Source organism: Euleptes europaea, chromosome 4, assembly GCF_029931775.1.
Source record: "Euleptes europaea isolate rEulEur1 chromosome 4, rEulEur1.hap1, whole genome shotgun sequence".
Taxonomy (NCBI): domain Eukaryota; kingdom Metazoa; phylum Chordata; class Lepidosauria; order Squamata; family Sphaerodactylidae; genus Euleptes; species Euleptes europaea.
Window position 1 is genome coordinate 83,895,960 of NC_079315.1, and position 23,289 is coordinate 83,919,248.

At 37.7% G+C, this 23,289-nt stretch overlaps 1 protein-coding gene across 1 annotated transcript in view; it reads right to left on the minus strand.

The window, feature by feature from the left end:
• RASA1 (RAS p21 protein activator 1) overlaps window positions 1-23,289 on the minus strand; it is a 60,092-nt gene that overhangs the window by 30,709 nt on the left and 6,094 nt on the right. Inside the window, exons 2-9 of the mRNA XM_056848352.1 lie at window positions 15,056-15,208; window positions 13,916-14,051; window positions 12,535-12,605; window positions 10,425-10,542; window positions 9,495-9,526; window positions 6,323-6,375; window positions 5,672-5,822; window positions 141-219 (exon numbers count right to left, since the gene is read on the minus strand). Coding sequence (XP_056704330.1) covers window positions 141-219; window positions 5,672-5,822; window positions 6,323-6,375; window positions 9,495-9,526; window positions 10,425-10,542; window positions 12,535-12,605; window positions 13,916-14,051; window positions 15,056-15,208 — 793 coding nt within the window. The remainder of the gene's footprint in view (window positions 1-140; window positions 220-5,671; window positions 5,823-6,322; window positions 6,376-9,494; window positions 9,527-10,424; window positions 10,543-12,534; window positions 12,606-13,915; window positions 14,052-15,055; window positions 15,209-23,289) is intronic.

Consider the following 23,289-nt stretch of genomic DNA (forward strand, 5'->3'; position numbering starts at 1 on the left):
GCCATCAGATTAGAAGTAGAATTTCAAAAGAAACATCAAAATGGGATTGAATCATTTGAAAAAGGCCATAAAATCATTAGATGTAACCAAGTATTTAAATGCCACGAGAAGTAAGAATTTTTTTACACACACTGTCTCACCTGCATTGGGACGGGGTCTTTAAGATAGTAACCTTCAACAATTTGTTCTTTTCTATAGTGCTCAATGATGTCAGCAATACTGTTAAAAATGAACAAAATAAGTTTTAAATAAATATCATTTTACTATAGTTGAACAAGAAATAACCGTGATCTTCATACAATTTGGTTTGGATCATAAGCCTTGTTTTCATCTGTGCTGCACCCTTTCCTATTGGGGGATGGGGCTCTGCTGTGAAGTGTGGGGAACTTCTCATGCAAGACTAAAGTTTTTCACGAAGCTGACAAGCACCTTTCACCAGAGGAACATGCTCCACAATAGAGGACCAACCCCACCACAGATGGGACACAGTAAAAGCAAGGCTTAAGATGCCATTCATTTATTTGGGAGTATGTTCAGTTAAAAATGTGTGATTTGGACTGTGTTGAAAGCGAAGTGGAAAAGCCAGTCTAATTTTCACAAAGATAGGACTTTAAGGATCCAAACTTCAATAGCATGCCAACATAGATGAAAGTTCAAACAGAACATATTCAGCAATAAGGAAGATTTGAACTCCTGTCAAAAGACACAAATATTCAAAAGTGTCAGACCAACACCAAGTTTCCTCATGTTCAAGTAAGGGCAAAAACATTCCCACCTTTCCAGCAAGGCTGAAAATTGTAGTTTTATTAGAAATAATTTTCCAAGTTTCTCTGTAACTAAGGAAGAGGAATGAGAGTCACTTTAACATGCAAAGCAATTTATTTCTAGGGGAGTGGAAATTGAGAAGGACTTTAACACAGATTATGCAGACTACACTGTGAAATCACTAAACTATCATGTTAAATTAAGTATTCTATCAGCAAAGCTACTTTTCAGAGAAACCTGCATTCTAATTACCACATATGGCCAGGTTAAAATTACATCAGGAGGACACAGAATTAGAAGACTTACAGGGGAAGCCTAACATTCCACACATTTTGTTTATTTGTACGTCAGTCTTACTGAAACTTACTTGAACAACATTATAGTGAGAAAGGCAATCTAACATAAATGAAATGTACGTTGAACCGAAATGGATTTTGGTCAAAAAAAGGTACAATTTGATAAAACTTCTGGATCAAGCTACACTTTTCAAAACTGAGTTACCCTGATACTCAAAATAAATAAGGGGGAGATTATTTTAGCAAGGAAAAAGGTTCATTCAAAAGATTGCTTCCAATTCTTTGGCAGTTGTAGCCCAATAAAAGCTAACTGTATAACCTGTATAGAGGTTTATATTACACTCACCAGATATGAACTCTGTTCATTAGACAAATACTATTTTATAAAGAGAAAATAATAGGCTTGATATTGCAAGAGTCACACTACAAAGCAGCTGAGCATCTGGGAAAGCTTTCTGATTCCAAAATCTTTGATCAGATTCACTGATACATTTTCTAACTTGGCCTTCTCTTAATCAATATGGTTACACTTTACTGTTGAACAAATGATGAAGGCTGAAATTTCTGGATGTTTATTTGTAGGCATCATCCATCCAAGATTTAAGAGTGTTATTTCTGCCAACCGATACTTAACTTAGGAATGCTAACTACCAATAGCTTAACTGAAGTTTCATTTTCCCTACAGCTACTTGCAAAGGAATCACCACATCATCAAGATCATAAATACAAATACAGGAACATCTCCAAGAAAATTTCATCTGTCAAAGACAAATACAGAAACCTGAAAAAATAAGGTTTCTAACAAATAGCCAGCAAAAAAATAATCTTTATAAAACTTTGGGAGTTGCAGCTAATATGGGTCACACTCTACGAACGTTCGTGTGGTGTAGTGATTCGAGTATCAGACTAGGATGTGAGAGACCCAGGTATGAACCCCCACTTTAGCATGGCAACTTGCTGGTTTACTTTGTGCCAGTAACTCACCCCAGACCTAGCTTTCTTTGCAGGGTCGTTGTGAGGATAAAATGGAGGAGAATGCTGTAAACTGCTTTGAGTCCCACTGGGAAGACGTATGGCATTCAAATGGACAGATACTATATGCTAAAGCTGAGATAGATATGTATGTATTTCACCACATTATTTATACTATTAGACAGATATGAGGAATCATCATCGGTGCCAGAATATACTTACTGTGTGCATTTTCTGAGGTGGAAAGCTGAAGTATCCCACCATATACCTACTAAGGAACATGAACAGTGGTCTACGGTAACTAACATAGTGTTTCCCTTTCCTTTAAAATATAGTTCAGAGATATTTCCAGCCTTGCCTAACAAATCTGTTAGGTATTAAGAAGACTTCCTACTGTAAAAAAGAAAAGCACTACCATGTTAAAATTGATATAGATATATAGAGTCACAGAGAGAGAGACAGAAAAAATGCTATTCTATTAGCCATTAACGTTTATACATTATATAGTGATGGTGACATTTGACATTTAAAGACAAAATTTAATCTCAAATTTTCATTATGTGTTAAATAAAGGAGTGAAGGACAGTAAGGTGATTTGAATCTACTAAAAACTGATTTATAGTGTATAAATATAAGAATACATCTTAATTTAGTGAGCAGCTGATTTATAGGATGCAGAACAGAAAAGGAAATAATACAACTGGGATGCAAAGAGTTACTTCAGGCACAACATGCCACATCACAAATTCCTTCTGACAGTCTTCTATTTCAAAATCAGAATACCAGAAACACAAGTTCAATCCTTCCTAGTTACAGATTTGCTTGGATCATAGCCGGTTAAAAGAATTCCAACAAGGTGGTATCTGGATAAATGTCAATATTCACACATCTGTATGAATATTATTCCCTATTACATTAATAAAACTATCACCCTGGGGTTGCATGGTATCTCAGAAATGAAACAAAACAAAAAGTAAAATCCATTTTGGTATTTATTTTTCAAGGATTATATAAGATCAGCCTGCTGATCATTACACTAGTTTTATCTTTAAAAAATTAAAGTGCGAATTGGAGTGAATGGGGAAATGAAAGTAATATATGCCCAGTCTTACAGGGTCACAATAACAAAAATATTCCACAACTTTGTCTATCAATCTCTCATTTTCTATATATTCAGGGGGGAAATTACCAGAAGTACATTTGCTGTAAAATTTACCTCAAGGAGAATATATGGTTACCAACTTACAATTTGATTAAGCTTTATTTTTTACACACAGAAACTGATCCTTTCATTATGTGACACTTCAGCTCCTTTTTTTTTTAACCTACAAGGCTGGATTCAAAATATATCCAGGCAAAGGCATTCCACTAATGACAGCATTTTCACCTAACACAGGAGCCTTCCTTTACCACATGGATAGCCTCTTGCATCAAGTCAGAATTCCTTACCCTCCAGGAAAACACTGCTAGCAACACAACAGACCCATAGCACACAACCCATCCTATCCTATTTGGCTGAGGCAGTCATTTCAACGCCCACTCTCTATTAGTCATCATGACAGCTAGCTACTGAATGTGTTAAATTATTTGTACACTGAGTTAAGCCTTAACTCAATTCTTGTGAACTGAGCTGGCCTTGCAAAGGATTAAACTGCTAATGACCCTTACTCATCCTCACCTACAGCGCCTCCCCATCTCCAGACATTCCTCTTTCCCCAACAATGACAAGTACCGTTACAGCTAATGAATAACTAAATGGAATTACTAAGCCCAATCATTGTCATGCTGAACTTGTATTTCTGTCCAGGAAACACATTTTAAAGGTAACATGAAGTTGTTTTTCAAATCATGTTTGTCCCCAACTGTAACTTGACTGGCTACGCTAGAACTCAGTGGCTGATTAGTACAGTAGGTTTTTAAGATAAACAAGGTTAAACATATTCAATAGTAAAGAGAAATTAAAAGATGGTATTTTAGTACTGCAACAATTTAATTTTAGCATATTTTTAGCATAATACAATTCTTGTCAGTCGTATCTTAAACATTCCGGAACTAATTGCCCTGTGTAATATCAATTTATCATCTGATTTATCCTAGGTCTTCTACCTCATATTTTTAGTTTATTTTACTTTGATTATGAAATGTTCATTTTTCAAAAAATCTTGGGACAAGTTTATCATGATCAATAACAAAATTGTAAATATTTTCCCAATAAAAAACAATGATTTGTGAAAAAGGCAACAAAACCCCAAAAGTAATCAAGTTGTATTTTGAATCTTCTTGTCCCCAACCAGGGTCAAACAGAAGGTGATACATTTTAAAAACAGTCCATGAAATAGTTAAATTATTAATTCTAATATTTTTGGCAGGAAAAAACTTGGCAGGAGAAAGGAGAGGCATGGAGAGGGGAAAAAAGGTTTTCAGCTCTAATACCTAACCTATCATGACAGAATCTAGAAAGTTATACTTGAATGTTTCAGTCCAAAATAAACATTAAGCACACCTTCGGGTTCATCAATAATTGACTGAATCTATCAACCACACATTGTGATTCTAAATGGCTCCAACAGTAGGAGCATAGAGGTTGTTCTTTTTAACTGTTCACTCACTATGTAAATTACACCAATTCAATCCAATGGAAAAGGATTTCTGTTGCTGGATCAATAACAAAGATTTTGGAATTATGTCAAGGTTGTCAAATGGGAGGCTTCTACTGCCATACCCCTAATAAACTAGACAACTAGAGAATGGGCAAAAGACAATTTACCTTCACAAAGGCTGAAACTGCTGCTAGATGGATTTTCAATGAGGATGTCTGGGGACCAGACAGAATTAATGAAGAAGGTATTCAAGTAGCTTGTATTGGGATATGCAAAAGGATCCAATTGTTTAGCCTCATACCATCTTCCACTTGAGGTTCCTATGACAGTCCAATGAATTTTTTCAGCTAGGAGAACTTGATACTTTCTCAGTCACACCAGCTGCAGGATCTCTAACCACTCAGAAGCCAAGCTGGAAGCGAGAGAAATTCTCGGTTGGGATGGATAAAAATTCCCTGGTTCTGGACGATCAGGTATGACAAATTCCATCATCTGTGGGTTAGGCAACAGCCATCTCCTTAGAAAGAGGGAGCTAAACTCATCACTACTAGGAAGAGGTGTTCAAACAGATTATGCTCTAGTTCATCATGTATTTTAGTTAAAACTTGAAAATAAGATACATTTAAAGATCGGCATATATCAGTATATTCCTCATCTTAAGATTCCCCCATACATCTCACATAAAGAACTAAGTTCTACACAAAGTTACTGTATATCATAGAGAAAAAAAGTTACTTTTTAGACATATGGGGGGTATTTTTCCTAGCAAAGGACTGCTTCTGTTAGCAGGCTATGCCTTCTTTATAGTTCCCTACTGGGATCAGAAAGAACATTCACTCTATAGATCCAACTCCAATTTCACCAGCTCCAGACATGATGAATGCTGAACGTCTTGAATACATGATTAAGAATCATTTGCTTTTCACTGGTTGTAACACACCAAACAAAGTTAGAATGAATGTATACCAAGCCAACACAAATACTGGTACACAAAACAGTACTGAGCTTGCAGAAAGTTAAGGCTGATTTACAACTTACCTGTTATAGTACCTGCCCCCCATCATAAACTGGTTATTTGGTGTTGGACAAATTTTAAAACGCTGTATGTTTTCGCTTGTTCGAAAGTAGAGAGAGTAATCTCCAGGTGTGTTATCAGAAGGTCTCACAAGAAAACTGGACACCTGACCAACTGATTGGGAAAAACATAGGTACTTAGCTCATCATCAATAATTTGTTTTCTCAGTGTCAATATAATAGCTTGATTCAACTAAGGCGGAATTCGGCATGCACCCAAGGAAATTCAGTTACTTGTAAAACCCATTCCCCACATTATATGTCCCTATAAAGATAGCCAAGAGCCATTGTTGTTTTCAGAGTGTTCTTCTCCCTTAAAATTCTGAATGATATGAACTGTTTCTAAATTAACATAAGCCAAGGCCATGTGATGCATAAAATGAACTCTCTCATGTTGGTAAGCATAGTGTAACACAGAAGCCATACCTTTACCAAAACAATACACTTTACAGCAGACCATCTAGGAGTGTATTACATACATATTTACTTTTGTACAAGGCATTTACTATAGCCAGACTATGCCAATACCACTAATTGTTCTGCGATCTATTAATGTGGTCAACTGAAAAGTAGCACAACCATTTATACAGTACATTCTGAGCACAGTACAAGTACCTGTCATCAGCAAGCTGTAAGCCTCTTGTTTGGAGATCTTCCCATGGAACCATCTTTAAAAATTGGATACATTAGGAAATATTAGAAATATATTCCAGTTTATTTGGATGATAGTACTCTATTACCTAAGAATGAGTCAAATGACGTTATATTTCCAGTTCTTTTTAAAAAAAGATATTTTATTAACATTTTCGAAAGCAAAGGATAACAAACGAATATATACAAACACTTGCATTCATACATTTTGTGCTTACTTCAGGTTATCAGTTTACATGAACATAATTCTGTTGTTATTTACTAAAACATTGCTGAACTTTACTGTGTTTATACTAAAAAAATTATTTACTACTTATTCAGGATATGTGACTATTATTTTCTATCTCTATTAACAAAAAAATCCTAGTTTCCAATTAGCATATTCAAAATAACATTCCCATTTCTTCAATGAGTCTTCAATCATTCTTTCTTTCAAGATGTTAGTTAATATGGCCATCACCGCATATTATATATATTTCCAGTTCTGAAGATGGCCCTGAGGTGTGATCAAAAATTACACACAACAAAGCCATGCACAGATAGAAGGGATATGTATTTAACTAATTTGGGGAAACCTCCACCCTTGCAAAAAAATGCAAAATAAAAATTTAAGAATCAAAACTAGAGAAGCAGCGTCTGCTTCTCTATCACAAGGCATCACAACTAAAAAAAAAAAATGCCAAGATGTCATGAAATCACAATCAACATAATAACTGGGCATTTTAAAATTATCCATTTATTATTCAGAAAATGTTTATTCCACCTCTCTAAGGCACCTGCATAAGGCAGTTTACAAAAAAAAAACACACACCATTAAGATCAGCAGGAGGCAACACAGCAATCACAAGAGGATGAGGAGGGGAGGTGGTAATAGCAGCAGGGTGGGGGAAAGAGAAGACAGTGAAGACTGGAGGAAGGAGGGAAGAGAAGAGGTGGAGGAGACAGCAAAGGTATGGTGGGAATAATGGAATTTTCCCTTTCCTGTGACTCCCCGTGGGTCTACCCTTTGCAGCTACCTGCCAAGTGGCTACTGGCCGTGCCCCAACCAGCAGTGTTAAACCTTTGCAAGTCACTGCTGGGCAAACTGGGAGGGGAGGGACTCAACATTTTTTTGTGGATCCCCACTTTATCTCTTTAAGTGCCGAAGTGATCAGAAGTCTCATGTAGAAACATTTGCAAATAGCTATATCAACAGATCTAAAATTGATAATCTATTTGCATTAGTTAGTAAGTATTTTCTGACATTCTAGCAATACCTGGTAAGTAGAATTCAAAAGCTGAAGTTATTTTCCACATCAACTAGGTGTGAAATTCCTTTCAGTACTCAGGCAATTTGTTCACTAAACTTTTCATGGATGCTTGGGAAACACTTCAAGATTGCAGGTATATCCCTACTCCTCAACTCTTATACAACTAATATATCCTGTTCTTATCTTCATAGGATTTGCTTTCTAAAAGCCTTGTATGATCCTCACAGTTTTTACCATTATCTGTAAGACCGTCTATCCCTATGCTCCACCACAACGGCTTCACTCATCTGAACAAGGTGCCAACCTTCAAATGGGCCAAGTCCACAACTGGGCATACATATGTCTTCTCTGTTGTGGCCTCCACCTTGTGGAACCGCCTGCCTGAGGGGGTCAGGAAGGCTACCACTCTCCTGGCTTTCCGCAAAGTATGCAAAACTGAATTATTCAAGAGGGCTTTCCTACACAGGCAACAGGGTAGCACTGTTACAAAAGGCTTCACAAAGTTACTTGGATAAATTATTGGGGACCGTATATATAAGCTGGAGTGGGTTGGCTCCCGTTGTGTAATTTTGTATCATTTAATGAGTCATGTTAACACTTATGCATTGCTTCAGTTCTGTTTTTTAGACTTCTGGCTACATCTACTATCCAAATCCTATTTCATTGTTTATTGAATGTCTCATCTTGTTGATTGTACATTCACTGTGCATAATCTGCCTTGAGTCCCTGAGAAAGGTAGACTATAAATAACGTAAATAAAAAATAATTCGTCCATAACATTCTCTAAACTATCATGGCCAGAACTGAACAAAGCAATCCAGATATGGCTTCCCAATATGAATTAGATCAGTACGCTTTCTTCCAAAGTATTAGAGGTAGCAAGTGGGGGCCCCACAAGGACCTGTAGGGCGCACTTCATTTTCCCATTCCCCACACTATTTCCTTTCTCTCCTCCTGGCAGCCACCCTATGCTCTCACCTTTCCTGGCTTCATTTCATCTTTCCCATCCACCAACCATCTACCTATCTTCAAAAACATTTATTATTTATTTACTTGATTTATACCCTGCCTTTCTTCGCAATGGGGATCCAAAGCAGCTTACATCATTCTCCCCTCCCCCATTTTATCCTCCCAACAACCCTGTGAGATAGGTTAGCCTGAGAATATATGACTGGCCCAAGGTCACCCAGTGAGCTTCTATGGCAGCGCATACACTTGAACCTTGGTCTCCCAGATCCTAGCCTGAAATTCTAACTACACCCCACTAGCTTCCATGTGGTGGCTCCTGTTGAATGGTAGCGAGCAGCTGGGCCTGGTCAAGTCATCAAAGGTGCATGGTAGCAAGTTGCATGGATGCTGCCAGGCCTCACCCTATTGAGTTCTCAAAAGCCCAAAACAGCCCTGGAAAAGGCCCTGCACTCTCCCTGTCTTTTACTGACAAAACGCAGACTCGGATACTGTTGTGCATTGGCTTCTTAAAGCTACAGGAAGTACTTCTATTATTTGACAGTTAACCCCCGATGTATTTTTCTTTTATTTTAGATTATTCTGCAAACCTGGGGATTTTCCAGGTTTATAGAACTGCCTTGCCCATCCAGTGCCTCAATCTCCAAATTTTAAGTATCCACAGATGGACTTCGATATATTGATCACCCAGTTTGTTGCCTAAACGACAGTAGCCTTTTATGACTCAGCAACAAGCTGACTTGAGGCCCGTGTCATATTTACTAAGCACATCAACATTCCCATAGTATTATGCTCAAGTTGCACATTACTCTCTGGAATTCTACTCTTCATAAATTAAGAATTCTAAAAGCATACCTCTTCAAATATTAAGGTCTGTCATAGATTTGTACCACATGTTTTCATTTTAACAAAACACTTACATCTTTCCTTCATGTGGATCTTCCTCGCGTCCCTAATAAAAACATACCACACACTTTAAGAATAGAGCAAAGTAATAAAATAAATCATTTTCTGAAGTTCAGACTATGCTTTATTAAGCATTAAAATAATTTTGCAATTTGAGCAGTTTTAATATCTGATATTAGAACACTCAGCAATATTATTAGGTTTATTCAAGGAAACAAACATGTGATTGCTCTTGACTTCCAGAAACACCCTGAGTTAGAATGACAGACTGGAATAAAGTTTTCATATTTTTACTAACAGCATGCAAAAATGTAAACTGCAGCATGGTTTTACAAAAATTCCTCCACTGAAGAGTACAATTCATCTAGCTTAACCACAAATAAAGTTCTTATTTGAAAAATGACACTCAACACTTCCATTTTCATCCCCATCCACTATATCTGCTTCTATGCTTATGGCAGTTCTCGAATACTACCCTGTGGAAATTTTTATTACCCAGGTCTCCCTCCGTCTTGGATCCCAAACAATACTGATGTATACTTTCATTAAAGATAATGGACCTATGGAATATAAACCAGTGTCACATTTTCAACCTTTCTCCCCTCAGCGCTACATGACTTTACAGACAGAGCACAAGAAAGCGAGAAAATCTGGTCTGTAGATACTGGATTTTGTTAATTCTTTCCTCCCCCAGACAACTGACTCACCCCTTATGCTGTTCCTGGAAGCTGGATTTAGAATGTAGGTTTAAAATACTAGCATACATAACTAAACACAAGCATCAAAACAAAACCTATATGAAGTCCTTTGTGAGAGACAGGAGTAATGTAGAATTGAAAAGTCAGTTGAATTTGATTAGTATTTTAAAGTGTCAGGTACACAGAATGTTAGGTTCTTTTTTATTTAACTGAGTGATCAAGTACTGCTTGTATAAAGTGACTTACCACTTCCTCCACTAAATCTTCTACGATAAGCCCCTGCTCATCTGTACGTAGGTTTGTAACCCACATCCATCCATCTTCTAATTCATTGTGGACAATAAACATGTCTCCTTTAAGGAAGCTATAGGTGATTAAGACACAGATTCCAGTTAAACCAACACTTTGACAGACTAAATCAAACATCTTTGTGTAACGCTAGACATCAAATGCTCAGTTACAAAAGTGTCACTGAAGAGGTCTTCTAGAGAGAGGCAAGCAAAAGACTCTTTCCCCAAAATCCACTGGTGAAAACTGAGGAAAGCAGTTGAAGAGGTTCTATAGTTAATACTGTCTCATGCATTTACCTCAACGCTAAGTGTGATGGTCTCGTTCAGAAGAGAGTAGCTCACAATTTAAAGACTTTCATCACAATATTTCCTGTGCGTATTTATTTAGAAGTAAATTCCACTGTTTTAGATCTGACTCCCATGCAAGTTTAAGTATGATTGCAGCCTTATATTTTAAATGGTCAACTTTGCATGATTAGTTTTCCCAACCATACGTACTGTCAGTCTACGTACTTACAATGTAAGTAAGAATTTAAAAAAAAATAGAGACAGATTTTTGGTCAAAGCAAGGGTTCCAATCACACTGCTCCCTGGATTATTTTATCTATGAGCTTCATCTCAGCAAAAATAAAAATAAGGAATATTTATCCAGCTAGGTAAGACAACAAGCTATCAAATCCAACATTTATTTCCAGGCATCTTAAAGGCTAACTAATGTATTGAAGTATGGGTTATTACAGACTGGAGTCTTCTGCATTAAATATGTAAGTGTTATCCTCAAGTAGTAGAAACACACACAAGGTCACATGTATATATTATGCCTATTTGGTTTCTCTATCCATTCCTAATTTTACAAACTTTTATTATGCCTCAGTCAGTTTTTACTAAACCAAGAAGCTCTCTACAGTTTAATGGGTCATGTGTACATTACGCTGCTTTTCACATAGCTTTTTACACCAGTAACCAAAGCTGCTAGAATTCATTTCCTTATGCAGTAAGCCCATTCTTGAAATTTTAAGAAGAATAAAATGATGCCATTAACACTACTCCAGCAAAAGTCATGTACAAGCAGCAGGTGGAGTGAAGAAATAGAATAGACACACGAAAATGGAATAGCTGCATTGTAGTCAGCTATAGCTGCATCTGACAGCTTTCGTATTGTTAATATTTTGAAACGATGACCCAGTCTTTTAAAATATTTAACACTTGGGGGGCACATCTGGAAGCCCTCTCCTAAAAACAAATCTGCTTCTATAGTAATCTATTATTTTGGTAAAGCCCCTGAGACTGTATAATCTGCCTCTTTTTTCTTTCACTTACTTCTTCAGTAATCTATTATTTTGGTAAAGCCCCTGAGACTGTATAATCTGCCTCTTTTTTCTTTCACTTACCACGACTCACAAAATCTGCACTCCAGGAGCATATTCAGTTCCTAGTTCGAGCCCATTTGGGGCTTTTTCTTTCAGTTAATTTACAAATTCATGTTTCTCTGCATACCTGGACAGTACCCCAAATATGCAGTAACCTCCTAACTTGTCTGTGAATGGTTTGGTTTTGCTGCTTTCATGGGCAGCCACTTATTATTAGATACAGTGATGACTGAAAATGTAACTGGGTAGATCCTACGAATGGTTTATACTAGCATTGGAGCCTCCCACCAACACAAGGCTTCTTATACTGGAGCAAAGACCCTGTACTAATGGAACTATTTCACAGAAATGAATGCACCTTAATAGTTTTCATTTAATAATAAACTGTAGAGGGTAGTTTACTATGTTGTATATTATTATCATAGCACTGCTATGGTTGTTCCTTTCTTGTAATCTTTAATAATCGGCTTGGTCATGAACTTAATTTGTGCCCAGAAATCAATACTTCACTAAAACAGAAAACTATAATACTAAAGTAGCTGCCAAGATAATTTTAAATTATAAAGAAATTATTGTAGTGCTCATTGCCATCTTAACTGTTTTATAAATATTAATAAACCTTTCTTTAAACACAAACATGTTTAGAGTTGCACCCAGGTCACCATGTGCAGTATTTGTAAGTATTATCAACTATACCTTATTTCATCTGTTTCTGGCACTTTAGTATATGGCAGAATGGCTCGAACTCTCCTGCGGTCCTCTACTGGCTATAAAAAACACAAGTGTTTTTTAATGGATTAGGACAACAGATCTGGATTGCAATGCCAGCAATGTGGCTCCAAGACAAGATACAGGCGATCCAAAGTACTAGGTAGACACTGAATTTTTACTAACTGGTTTGTAGCAAGACAAGAACTCAAACTGATGATTGCTTTAGTAATGCCAACATCTTAATCAGGCCAGAGTCTAGTAGTGCAATCCTAAGTACTCTCTGCTAGGAATAAGCTAGGAATAAGCTTCATTGAATAGGCTAGAGCAGGATACTGAGTAGCCCTTTTTAGGACTGCACTGTTAATCTCTTCAATATCTCCATATGTAATCAAAATAATAAAAAGAGAGCTTCCAATTGCTTATTCCAATTGCAATTAGGGCAGAATTAAATAAAAGTCTATGCAGTTCAGGTTAAATTTTTTAAAAGTAGAAACTATTTTGCATTTTGGATAGACTAAGCAGCTTATTGGATTATGTCTCCAGTAGCAACACATGAAAAAATACCTTTAGACATTGGCATGAATTTGTTGTGTTATCCACTAGCAATAGGGCAAAACAGTTTTGCTATAAAAATAAGCACAGTACTATGTTTAGCCACCTTGCTGCATGCATATTTTTTTGTGGTTCAACAGAATATTACTGGAATAGTTCTAGTGTGGATTTTAAATTGCTGACATTTACAGTAACTGTAAGTGACATCTATCATGGCTCCACTTTACAATTTCTATCCAACCTTCATAGTTCTCTAAGTACTCAAAAAAACAAGAACAGAACAGAACACAAGGAATTTGGGCACTGCCTTCTTCTGTGATCCTGATGGAATCAAACTTGATAGGCATTCCACCATCACTCCATGTTTAATCCTTCCAGAAATAAGAGGCAGTAACAGAGAAAGACATGGGCTATAACTCTGCTGTGTGGGAGTAAGAAGGATGTAGTTCCCCTCTTCACAGCATCTGCCTTCTCAGGGGGAAGCAAGAATAAAGGGAGAAGTAATCCCCCATGATGCCTGGGGCCCAGCAGGATGGAGTCCTGTGCTACCTTGTTCCAAAGCTTTCGTAACCTGGAATTTAATCTCAAGTTTCCTTCCATGCAAAATACATCACAATACTCTCTGCCATTGCAAAATGTATGAAAAGAAATCACTTATATATAATCACTTACACAGGATACCTAGTTAATTTAATAGCATAAAATTAGTAACTAATAGACTTAACACTACTGCACATATCCAAATCGAATGGGTATTTTTAAAAGTAAAGATCTATTTTTACTAAAAGGCAGAAAACAATTTTAAAAAACATACCTCTGGAGGTGCTACTGGAAACAATAATTTTTCCCCCTTAAGCAAACAAGACACATGGCTGTAGTAACCTATCAGGTCAGAAAGTGAAGAAAACCGTCGTCCACCAATGTAATAATCACCACACATAGCAATAATCCTGTTGGGGAAGATAACCAAATATTAGAAAACATTTAACAAGATTATATAAATACATTCAAATAGATATATTTTAGTGCTAGTCCAATCTGCACATTCCTTTTCAAAACATGGGATAAATCTTACAGGAGCGGTATACACATTCATGTAGAACAGGGGTGTCCAAACTACAGCTCATGAGCCACTGCTAGTCCGCAGAACTTTCTCTTCCAGCACGTCATGCAGGGCTGGACCTGCCGGCCCAGTCTCTGAAGCAGCTCCAGTCTCACCTCTTATGGGTTCTGATACATGTGGGAGTTCCTGGATCCTGCATGCATCAAAAGCTCTAAGTGGCAGGGATGGAGTGCTGCTTAGAAGGCAGAGTGAGGGACTACACACAAGACCAGAGACAGGTACGGAAGAGATCATTGCATTTATTCTGGACAGATTCTGCATAGCTCACAACTGCACATTTCACACAAAAAATGCTTCATATTGCTCAGTAAAAACACAGAGTAGCACTTTGTTATAGTACTACAGCATGCCTGAGTTCAACTCAGGGTTTTTTTCTTAATAATTTGGTGGTTGTCATATATTTCATATGTCTTGCACAACTTCAGACCTTTTGGGGTAGTTGTTAAAAGCATTGGCATACTTAATTTTCATAAATATTGAGATAATGGCTCTTGTAAAAACAGGCAAGGCCCACCCCTGCCCTAACCCATCAAATGGTTTCAGTATTTCAATGAATTCTTGGTCCAAATTTTTTTTGGACGTTCCTAATGTAGGACCACCCATGGAGCCAGCATTATTGCTAGAGAAGCAAGTTAATTCAGTAGCAAAACATGTTTGCTACAATTTTCATTTAGCCTGGAAGATGCCTCCCTTCATTGACCAGGCTGATCTGTCCACATGCATCCATGCCACTGGACTATCTGCAATGCATTTTGAACGGATCTGCCCTCAAAGTAACGGATCCTTTAAAATGATATGAATGGATAGGACCCATTCTAAAAATATACTCACCTAAAGTGGTTAACGATATTTGTTTTACTAAGGAATGAAAGTACAAATGATCCAGGCCTTCGATCACTCTCTCGAATTAGGTAACTTCCAGGTTTCCCTGCTTGCCGAAGGCGTTCTTCTGCAATGGTTCTGTCAAGCTTTCCATGATACCATCTGGGGGGAAAAGTGTGAAGACAACAAATTAATTTCAATCACAATCATATAGCAATAGAGAGTTGGACTTGGGCCACAGAAATTGGGCTGACATTCATAGCCATGAAGGACAAGGACACAAAGTCTAAAACAGAGAAATAGCATTGTTAAGATTTGGGGCAGGGAGAGGGGACTGAAGATTTTGCAGAAGGCCCAAGGTAGCTGCTACACATAAGCTATTAAAAAGAACAGCAAATGAACTGGCATGGTATTCTGATTTGAGACGATTACCTGCCCTATATACTGTACCTATCATCTGAATCTCCTCTACCTCCTCACTTCCCTGCCCAGGTGTAAGTGTCCCACTGTACCAAGGAACATGAATCTTATTGGCTTACATAGGTAAGATTTATAACAATTCTACCACACACACATATACACACATATACCCAGGTATCTGAAGAAGTGAGCTGTGGCTCACGAAAGCTCATCCCTACCAGAAAATATTTTTGTTAGTCTTTAAGGTGCTACTGGACTCTTGCCCTTTTTGATATACCCTTGGGAAATGGATGGAAGAATGAAGTATGGGAACTGCATGGATAATATGCTTCAGTGAGCAAGTTCTGGAACTCAATTTGCTTCTAAACTGGGAAGTATGCTTCTGCAAGCTATTTAAAAGATGCTTTTGGTGAAAGTCACTATCCTCACCCATATCCTTAGGAATAAAGTCATGTTGTTTATTGTTTCATTAAACCCACCTTCTTTTCTAATTTCAATTACAAAAAGAGAGTCATGTGCCTTTTCTACTACCCATCCCTGCATTAAACGCTCTGTAGTATTTTTAAAAAGTTTTCTCATCAATCAAAAATGGTATAGAAACTTTAACAAGCAAACTTAAACCGCCTATAATTTTCTATTTATCATAATCCTCCCCCAAAGTAAAGATCTTATAGCCTGATTTTTGTTAGGTGTAGTTAAGTATTTTAATATGTAGACAACTCACATGTTGTTTTACAACCATTATTAGAAGCAAGCAATTATATTTTTGCCTATATGAGGTTACCAAGGTCATGGGCAAAGTAAAAAATGTTCCTAAACCAAAGAAAGATCCATCTTATGTCAGATCATATCCCCCAATATGTCAATTATTAATTAATAGAGTTAAAGGGAGACTGGGACAAACGTAAGAAAAAAATATTACCAGGCATATTGCCACTGGCATCTGCAGTAAGAGATTGAGATATCCTGGAGAAGTTTAAATTTAATGTCATAGCTAAATGGGAAATATACAATATAGATATATATATAATCACTTGATATCAGGTGATACTATCATTGACTTTCACAAAGTCTATCAAAAAGCACTAGTAATATTAAATGGTTTGAATATTTTCAACAGGAGCTCCCTGGTTAGATGCATGCATTCAGGCCCGGGGATAAGAAGCCTGACAAAATTTGAGGAAACTATAACTAAAAATCAGGAGAAGATACTTTCCAAAATTTTAGAGATTTTACACCAAACAGCCAGTGCATCTAAACATGAAATTTCTGAAGAAAAGTGGAAATATATTTATTTCCGTTTAACTATTTCCCTCAGATTCAGAGAAAATTTGATTAAAATGTTATATCAATGGAAAATGTTGCCACTTAAATTAGCTAAAAACTATAGGAATATGTAGGATACATATTGGTTCTATAAATTACCAAATGCAGATTATCTGCACATGTTGTAGAGCACAAACCTATTAGTCCTCTATTATAGCTCATCTAAAATAAAGGCTTTGATACAGATTTCCCCCTTTTCTGCCGAGGTCATGCTACTAAGCTACACAGGTTTTCCAAAAGACAATCAGAATTTAATTGCACCTGTTGACAGCTGCTAGCCTAGTAATTGCAAAATATTGGAAATCAGACCTAAGTCCTACCGTGACGAGTGGATTCTGAAATGTTAGGAAATCTTTCTCTTAATAAAACTGACAAATTTAAAGAAAAAATGTGATGTGTCACAACTGCAAAGAATTTGGGAAATATTTCTTGTAAAAATAGTGTGTCTATATGCCTATGGATTGTATCATACTATATCGTACTAATAAACTTTTTAGTGCAATGTATACATACACTGCATTCAGGTGCTGCAATAAACCAAAGTTTGCTTAAACTACAAAAAAATAAGAATAAATATGTTGACAACTCATGCCATCTATAATTTTGGTAAAAATTGACGGGAAAAATGGAACAAACCGTGGAAATAGATCACATGTAACGAATAGAGCAGTAACCTATTCTAGCAAATATCCTCAGGAAACTCTGGTAGATAACACACTTCTCTAGAAAACAGGATACACACTGAAATGTCAGCTTTTGAAACAGTACCGGGGGGAGCAAAGTTCTTTATTTTTTCTCTGTGTGGGTAGAGAAGAGTGAACTTCATTTCTAATCATAGAATTATGTATGAGTAGAGGAAGCAGTATCAAGAGTAAAACTAATACAACTTCAGTTCTTCATTAATCCCACACACTAATACCATACTTTTATTTCAAAACAAGCCCCACCAACTTCAATAGCACTTACTCCCAAGCAAGTACATACTGGATAGTAAACTAAGAACTCTGATTTTAAAAATAAACAGACTGAAACAAATCCTATAAAATGTTCAGGACTTGAACAAGTCTATCAAGTTTCACATACAGGAATTCACAAATCTGGTCAGCCATGACAACCACTGGAAATCCAGCATAAAGATTCATTGTGCTATTCAAGTGTCAAGGTCTTCCACTGAATCAGAGAGGGATACATACAAGACTAAGAGTCAAGCTACAAATCATATTCATCATTGGGTTAGTCAGATGTATTTTCAGTCAGGTGCTCCCCACTAGGGACACAACTCTGAGGCACATGGGGTCCAATTTGAATTAGGTCCATTAGGAAAGAGGAATTAAACTTACCCCACACCCTTTTTCCAACCTGAAATGGTCCCAGGGACTGCACGCACACCAATGGACTGCATGTGCACCTTCTGAAAGAGAAGGCAGCAAAAAAGTGGTGCAAGGGGAAGAGTAAGCTCCCTTTTCTTGCACGCTGTAGTCCCAATCCTAATCAGGCCCCACTTGCCTTGGAGCTATGTTCCCAACCAGGAACTCGTGAAACATCATCTGACCAAAAACCCGTGTGGCAGATCTGGGATGGGGGATATAATAGTAGTAATAGTAATAATACCCAAATGTTCTGACATAGACTAACTCAAAAGGAATTGAAGGTAGTGGTCAGCTTCTTATGCTGAGCTTTGGCAAAGCACTACTTATGGTGTGTCTGACTTCACAGAAGGAAAGGGGATGAGGTGAACCATTCCCTCCCAAGTAAGAAGAAGCAACCAAGTACCCTTACATAGCACCTGAAAAGCCAAATACACTACGAAGGGTATGGGCTCTCTGGAGAAAGTGCGAAGCACCCTAAGTCTCTAAAGCCCAATGTGATGTGAAAAATTAAACAACTCATCTATGTCCTAATCCTCCAGCCATACTTTTTTGTGTACTATATAGCAGTTGCCTATTTTGGATTCTCCTTTTTATTTTGGAGTGCTATGGGGAAGGAAGGAGTAGAAAAAACATAGGAGTGTCACATACAATTAAGGACATAAGATGTTCCACTGATGAAAGGAGGGGTACTCCTACCCAACTCTATAATTTTTTTTTTAATCTCACAACCTTACCGATGCCTTTTAGTGGATCATAAGGGGATGCTGGTGAAAGGGGAGATAAAGAAAGATCTGCTTCTGCCAACAAAATTGCAATACTAAAAAAAGAGAAACATTGTCTGCACAAACACAGAGAAAGTAAAAGAAAAAAATGTGTGATGCTTTGTAGGGCAGGTGGTTAATAAGGAATGACCAAAGCAGCAGGTAAGGAAGTGGCAGTGATGATCTGGGCAAAGGATCCGCTCTGCTAGGCAGGCAAGAGAGCAAACTGAGCAAGCAGCAGTAGAAGCAGCAAGGCTGGAAGCAGCAAAAATAAGCAAGTCAGGAGATGGACGTAGAGGCTGAGGGGAAAGACAGATGACAGGAAGAGTAAAAAAAGGTAGTGGAAGAGTGAGAAAGTTTTGTGTTGGTGGGGGGTCAGAAAACTGTAGGAGGAAGCAGGATGGCGGTGGGATTTCACTCTCACTGCGAGTTCCTTGATAGATCCCTTCTTGTAAACTCTGACTGGCTTTAGCTTTCTTGAAAAGGGTAGTTACATACCTAATAGAGAGTAAGCCAGAAGCAACTTTTGCTATCTCCCATCGCCCCCCCCCCACAAAACCCCCAAATATGTAGCCACATATAAATATACACAGGCTGAAAATAAATCAAACTAGTGGTGCAAACTGTTAACTCTACTGAATACACACTTTGCTTGATTAACTAGTGGATAACTTTTAATGAGCAGTCTCAATTTAAATGTTGCATCCCCCAAATCACTTAAAGATGCTTAGATCTGTTCTTCTGTTCTGTCTGGTGCTCTTTTGTTTGCTCTCTGGGCTGTCATCTCTTATCTGAATTCTTTGTACTCCATTGAAAACATCATCCCACCTACCTTCTAAAAGAGGAACTGAAAGTATGGGATACATCTGCAGTGACTAAGATCAAGCTGTTTCTGTCCCACTACTCCTACAGCAGTAGTTCATCTGAAATTGCTCTGACACAGAGTGGGCACATCGAAGAGGGGTTTATATTTTGTGGGAAAGAGCAGGAAAAGGATCTGACAACAAGTGACACTATAGAAACAACCCCAGTTTGAGATTCCTGAACTGAATTAGAGCACCGAACCCAGATATAGACATTTTTTGCTTTGCCCTACTCTTTCTATGCCAAAAGACATCTTCAATATTAAAAGATACGCTGCCCTTAGCTATATGCATATCATATCTATCAGTCAAGGATAGAGGCATGTTTAGGTAAAGTAATATAGGGATCAGAATACACTGTATACATCTTTTCAATAAGCCCCCTTCCTTGACACCCTATGGTTCTTAACAGGTTGACAGCAAAGACAGAGCAGATTTGCCCTCTAATCTTACCAGGTGCACAGAAGAAATTCCAGGAGAAAAACCCTCCTCAAAAATGCCCATTGAGGTAGAACTGCCCTCTACTAAATAATGCCAATGGTCAGCAAAGCCTGGAAAAACTGGAATTAGGGGTATATAATCTGACAAGGAGTCCAAGAGAAGTGTAAGTGGGTTCCTGGGTGATTTCTTCATTGTTCATCTAAACACAATAGCCAACCTTTGGTAAGATCTCTAAGTTCTGTGTTTGATGTAGGCATGAATGAGGTTCTAGAATAAAAATACCAGAAACTGACTGGCCTCTTGTGTACCTTCTGGCATGGCTGGATGTGCTCCAGGATAGTTCTATGTGGTTAGTTATTGTCTTGTGTATGTAATAAACCTTGTTGCCCTTTAAGACTTGTGTGGGCAACCTATCAGTTCTGCAAAAGGGAAAACAAGATCACGCTGCCTCAGCAGCTTGCAAGGCTGGTGAACAGGCAGGAGGCTTGAGTTAGCTGAAGCCGCCACTTAGAGAATCCCCATAACCTATTTATAACACACTCTTGTGTAGTTGTGTGTGTGTGTAAAGTGCCGTCAAGTCGCAGCCGACTTATGGCGACCTCTTATGGGGTTTTCATGGCAAGAGACTAACAGAGGTGGTTTGCCAGTGCCCTCCTCTGCACAGCAACCCTGGACTTTGGTCTCCCATCCAAATACTAACCAGGGCTGACCCTGCTTAGCTTCTGAGATCTAACGAGATCAGGCTAGCCTGGGCCATCCAGGTCAGGGCTCTTGTGTAGTTAGTTTACATCATTTATTTTATATATTAGTAGCAGTAGAAAAATATATCACCAATTGAAGATTACATTATTCTTGTCCACCATTTCTTTTCATACCTGACTGTGTGGAACCTATATGAGACAAGGGTCCTCACTGCACACTGACTGGTCAAAATTTTTTACCAACCACCAGTAAAGTAATTGTACTCACAGCTTTGCTTTATACCAAGTCAGACCATCTCTGACTGGCAGTAGAACTCCAGGATCTATAAAAATGTTTTCCCCAGAACAATATTTTACAGCAAGAAAAATGATGACATACTTCATGTTTACGAAATACAGCAAACATGTTAAATCAGATCCAAGTCAACTGTGGACACTAGACATTTTTCTCCCAGAAAGAAAAATGCAATAGATTTTCCACTTTACTAGCAGACATATATGTGTCCACTATTCTGTCTCTTCCTCAGCACAGTTAAGAAAGCCAGCACCTGCAGCAGAAAATGGTTTGTATGTTTGTTAAGCAAACTTATTAGTTCTGAAAGGGGTCTACTGAGTGCCTCATCAAGAAACAATTCCTCCTGTTATTCTCAATACACTTATGCCCACAAAACAAGGATATGCATAAGAAAGAAGAGAGTAACGGGCATACATGTCATGCCAGAAGGAGAAATTCTGATAGCCTGATATTTAAATCTGACTTACAACAATAAAACAAATTACAAATCTAACCAAAAGCATTCTGAATACTAAGACTGCATAGCAATTTTACATCAAAGACTTAAATGCTTAATCCTTATTTCTGCTTTGTCAAAGACTTACAGCTATTGAAATGTAACTAATTCACAAAAATAAATAGCATATACCGTATTTGAAAATCTCAATATCTTGCCGGGCAAGCTCTGTCCCTTCCTCATTAAATTACCTCTGAAGGATGTTAGGGCATGTCAGTGCTTGCTAGGAAAGTGAGGAAGGGCACTCAAACAAAGGAGTCAAAAGAATTCCTGAAATGGTAACGGCTCAGATATGGGGGCTCTGAAAATAGTATGTTTGCGTGTCACTATGGTGTTTTTTTAAGGAGAAATAAACTCTGGTTTTCTAAAGCATGGATGGCTCCATTGACCTACAGCCAGAGGATGCCTGTATAAAAAAAAAAATTTTGTCTAGCCTCCCAGCCTAACTTTTAACAAGAAATAGAGTTAATATTTTCCCCAGCTGCACAGGTTTTGAAAAGCTTATAGAGCTCAGGATAACAAAGTTGCATAGAGAGCTCTGACAAATATAATATCAATGCCCCAACTAATAATTATTCAGATAAGCAATATTTAACAATGTTTTGTATAAAGCTTCACTGCATCGGTGTCTCATGTATGTTCTAGAATGGCAAAGGACCCCTGCCAATGTATCTCCTGGTTGTTGTTTTTTTAAGATTCATTGCTGAGCCCCAACTGATGATTTCATCTTGGCTGAAGGCAAGGGCTTCTTGACTATGAGGGACATAACAGTGAGTGGCACCGAGAAGAAGCAACTAAACAGCCTCAAACTTGACTTATTCCTGATTCTGAGCAGGTAAAAAGTTTACCTAAAAACCCAGCCACCTATACCAGTTCATACCACAACAGAACATTTTCACAGTGGTTTTTTTTTCCATTCCTCCTTTGTTTACACTACCCATGTTTTCCATTTGTGGTAGGAATTCTGCCAGTGAAAAGGAAGGGGAATTATTTTGCCTCTTCTCACTGCGTACTACACTGTCACCCATTACACTGATCCCAGGGCTCCACCAACCATACAGGACATATGGTACAGTGGGAAGTTTCGTTCTGAAAAGGCTGCTCTACTCAAACTAGATAGGATCAAATCTCTTATTATTCAAATCTTTATAGTTGCTTTATCATCATTAAAACAATCTATTGGTCAACCTTTTAATATATCTAACGTTATAACCTAAAAGAGCACTTTGCAATGTTTAATATGCCTTTTCAATATCCAATACTCAGAGCTGGCAACCACACTCACAGACTGTTTCTATGCATTTCTCTTTACATTCAACAGGGTTTAACCTAGATTGAGGGCAGAGTGTTGCGGCTGCAGTGATAGCCCTGCACACTTTACTGCTCACTGCTTCAAGGAGCTTAAACACGATGCTTTCAAGAAGAAAAACTCCAAATGGGATGCAAGAATGTAATAAGAGGACAATATTTTCAGAATATACTGTCAAATACTATGCAAGATCAGGCTCATAGCCTCTTTCTTTAGGGAAAATAAATATAAGAGAGTTACTTTTGAGCAAAAAGAGGCCAC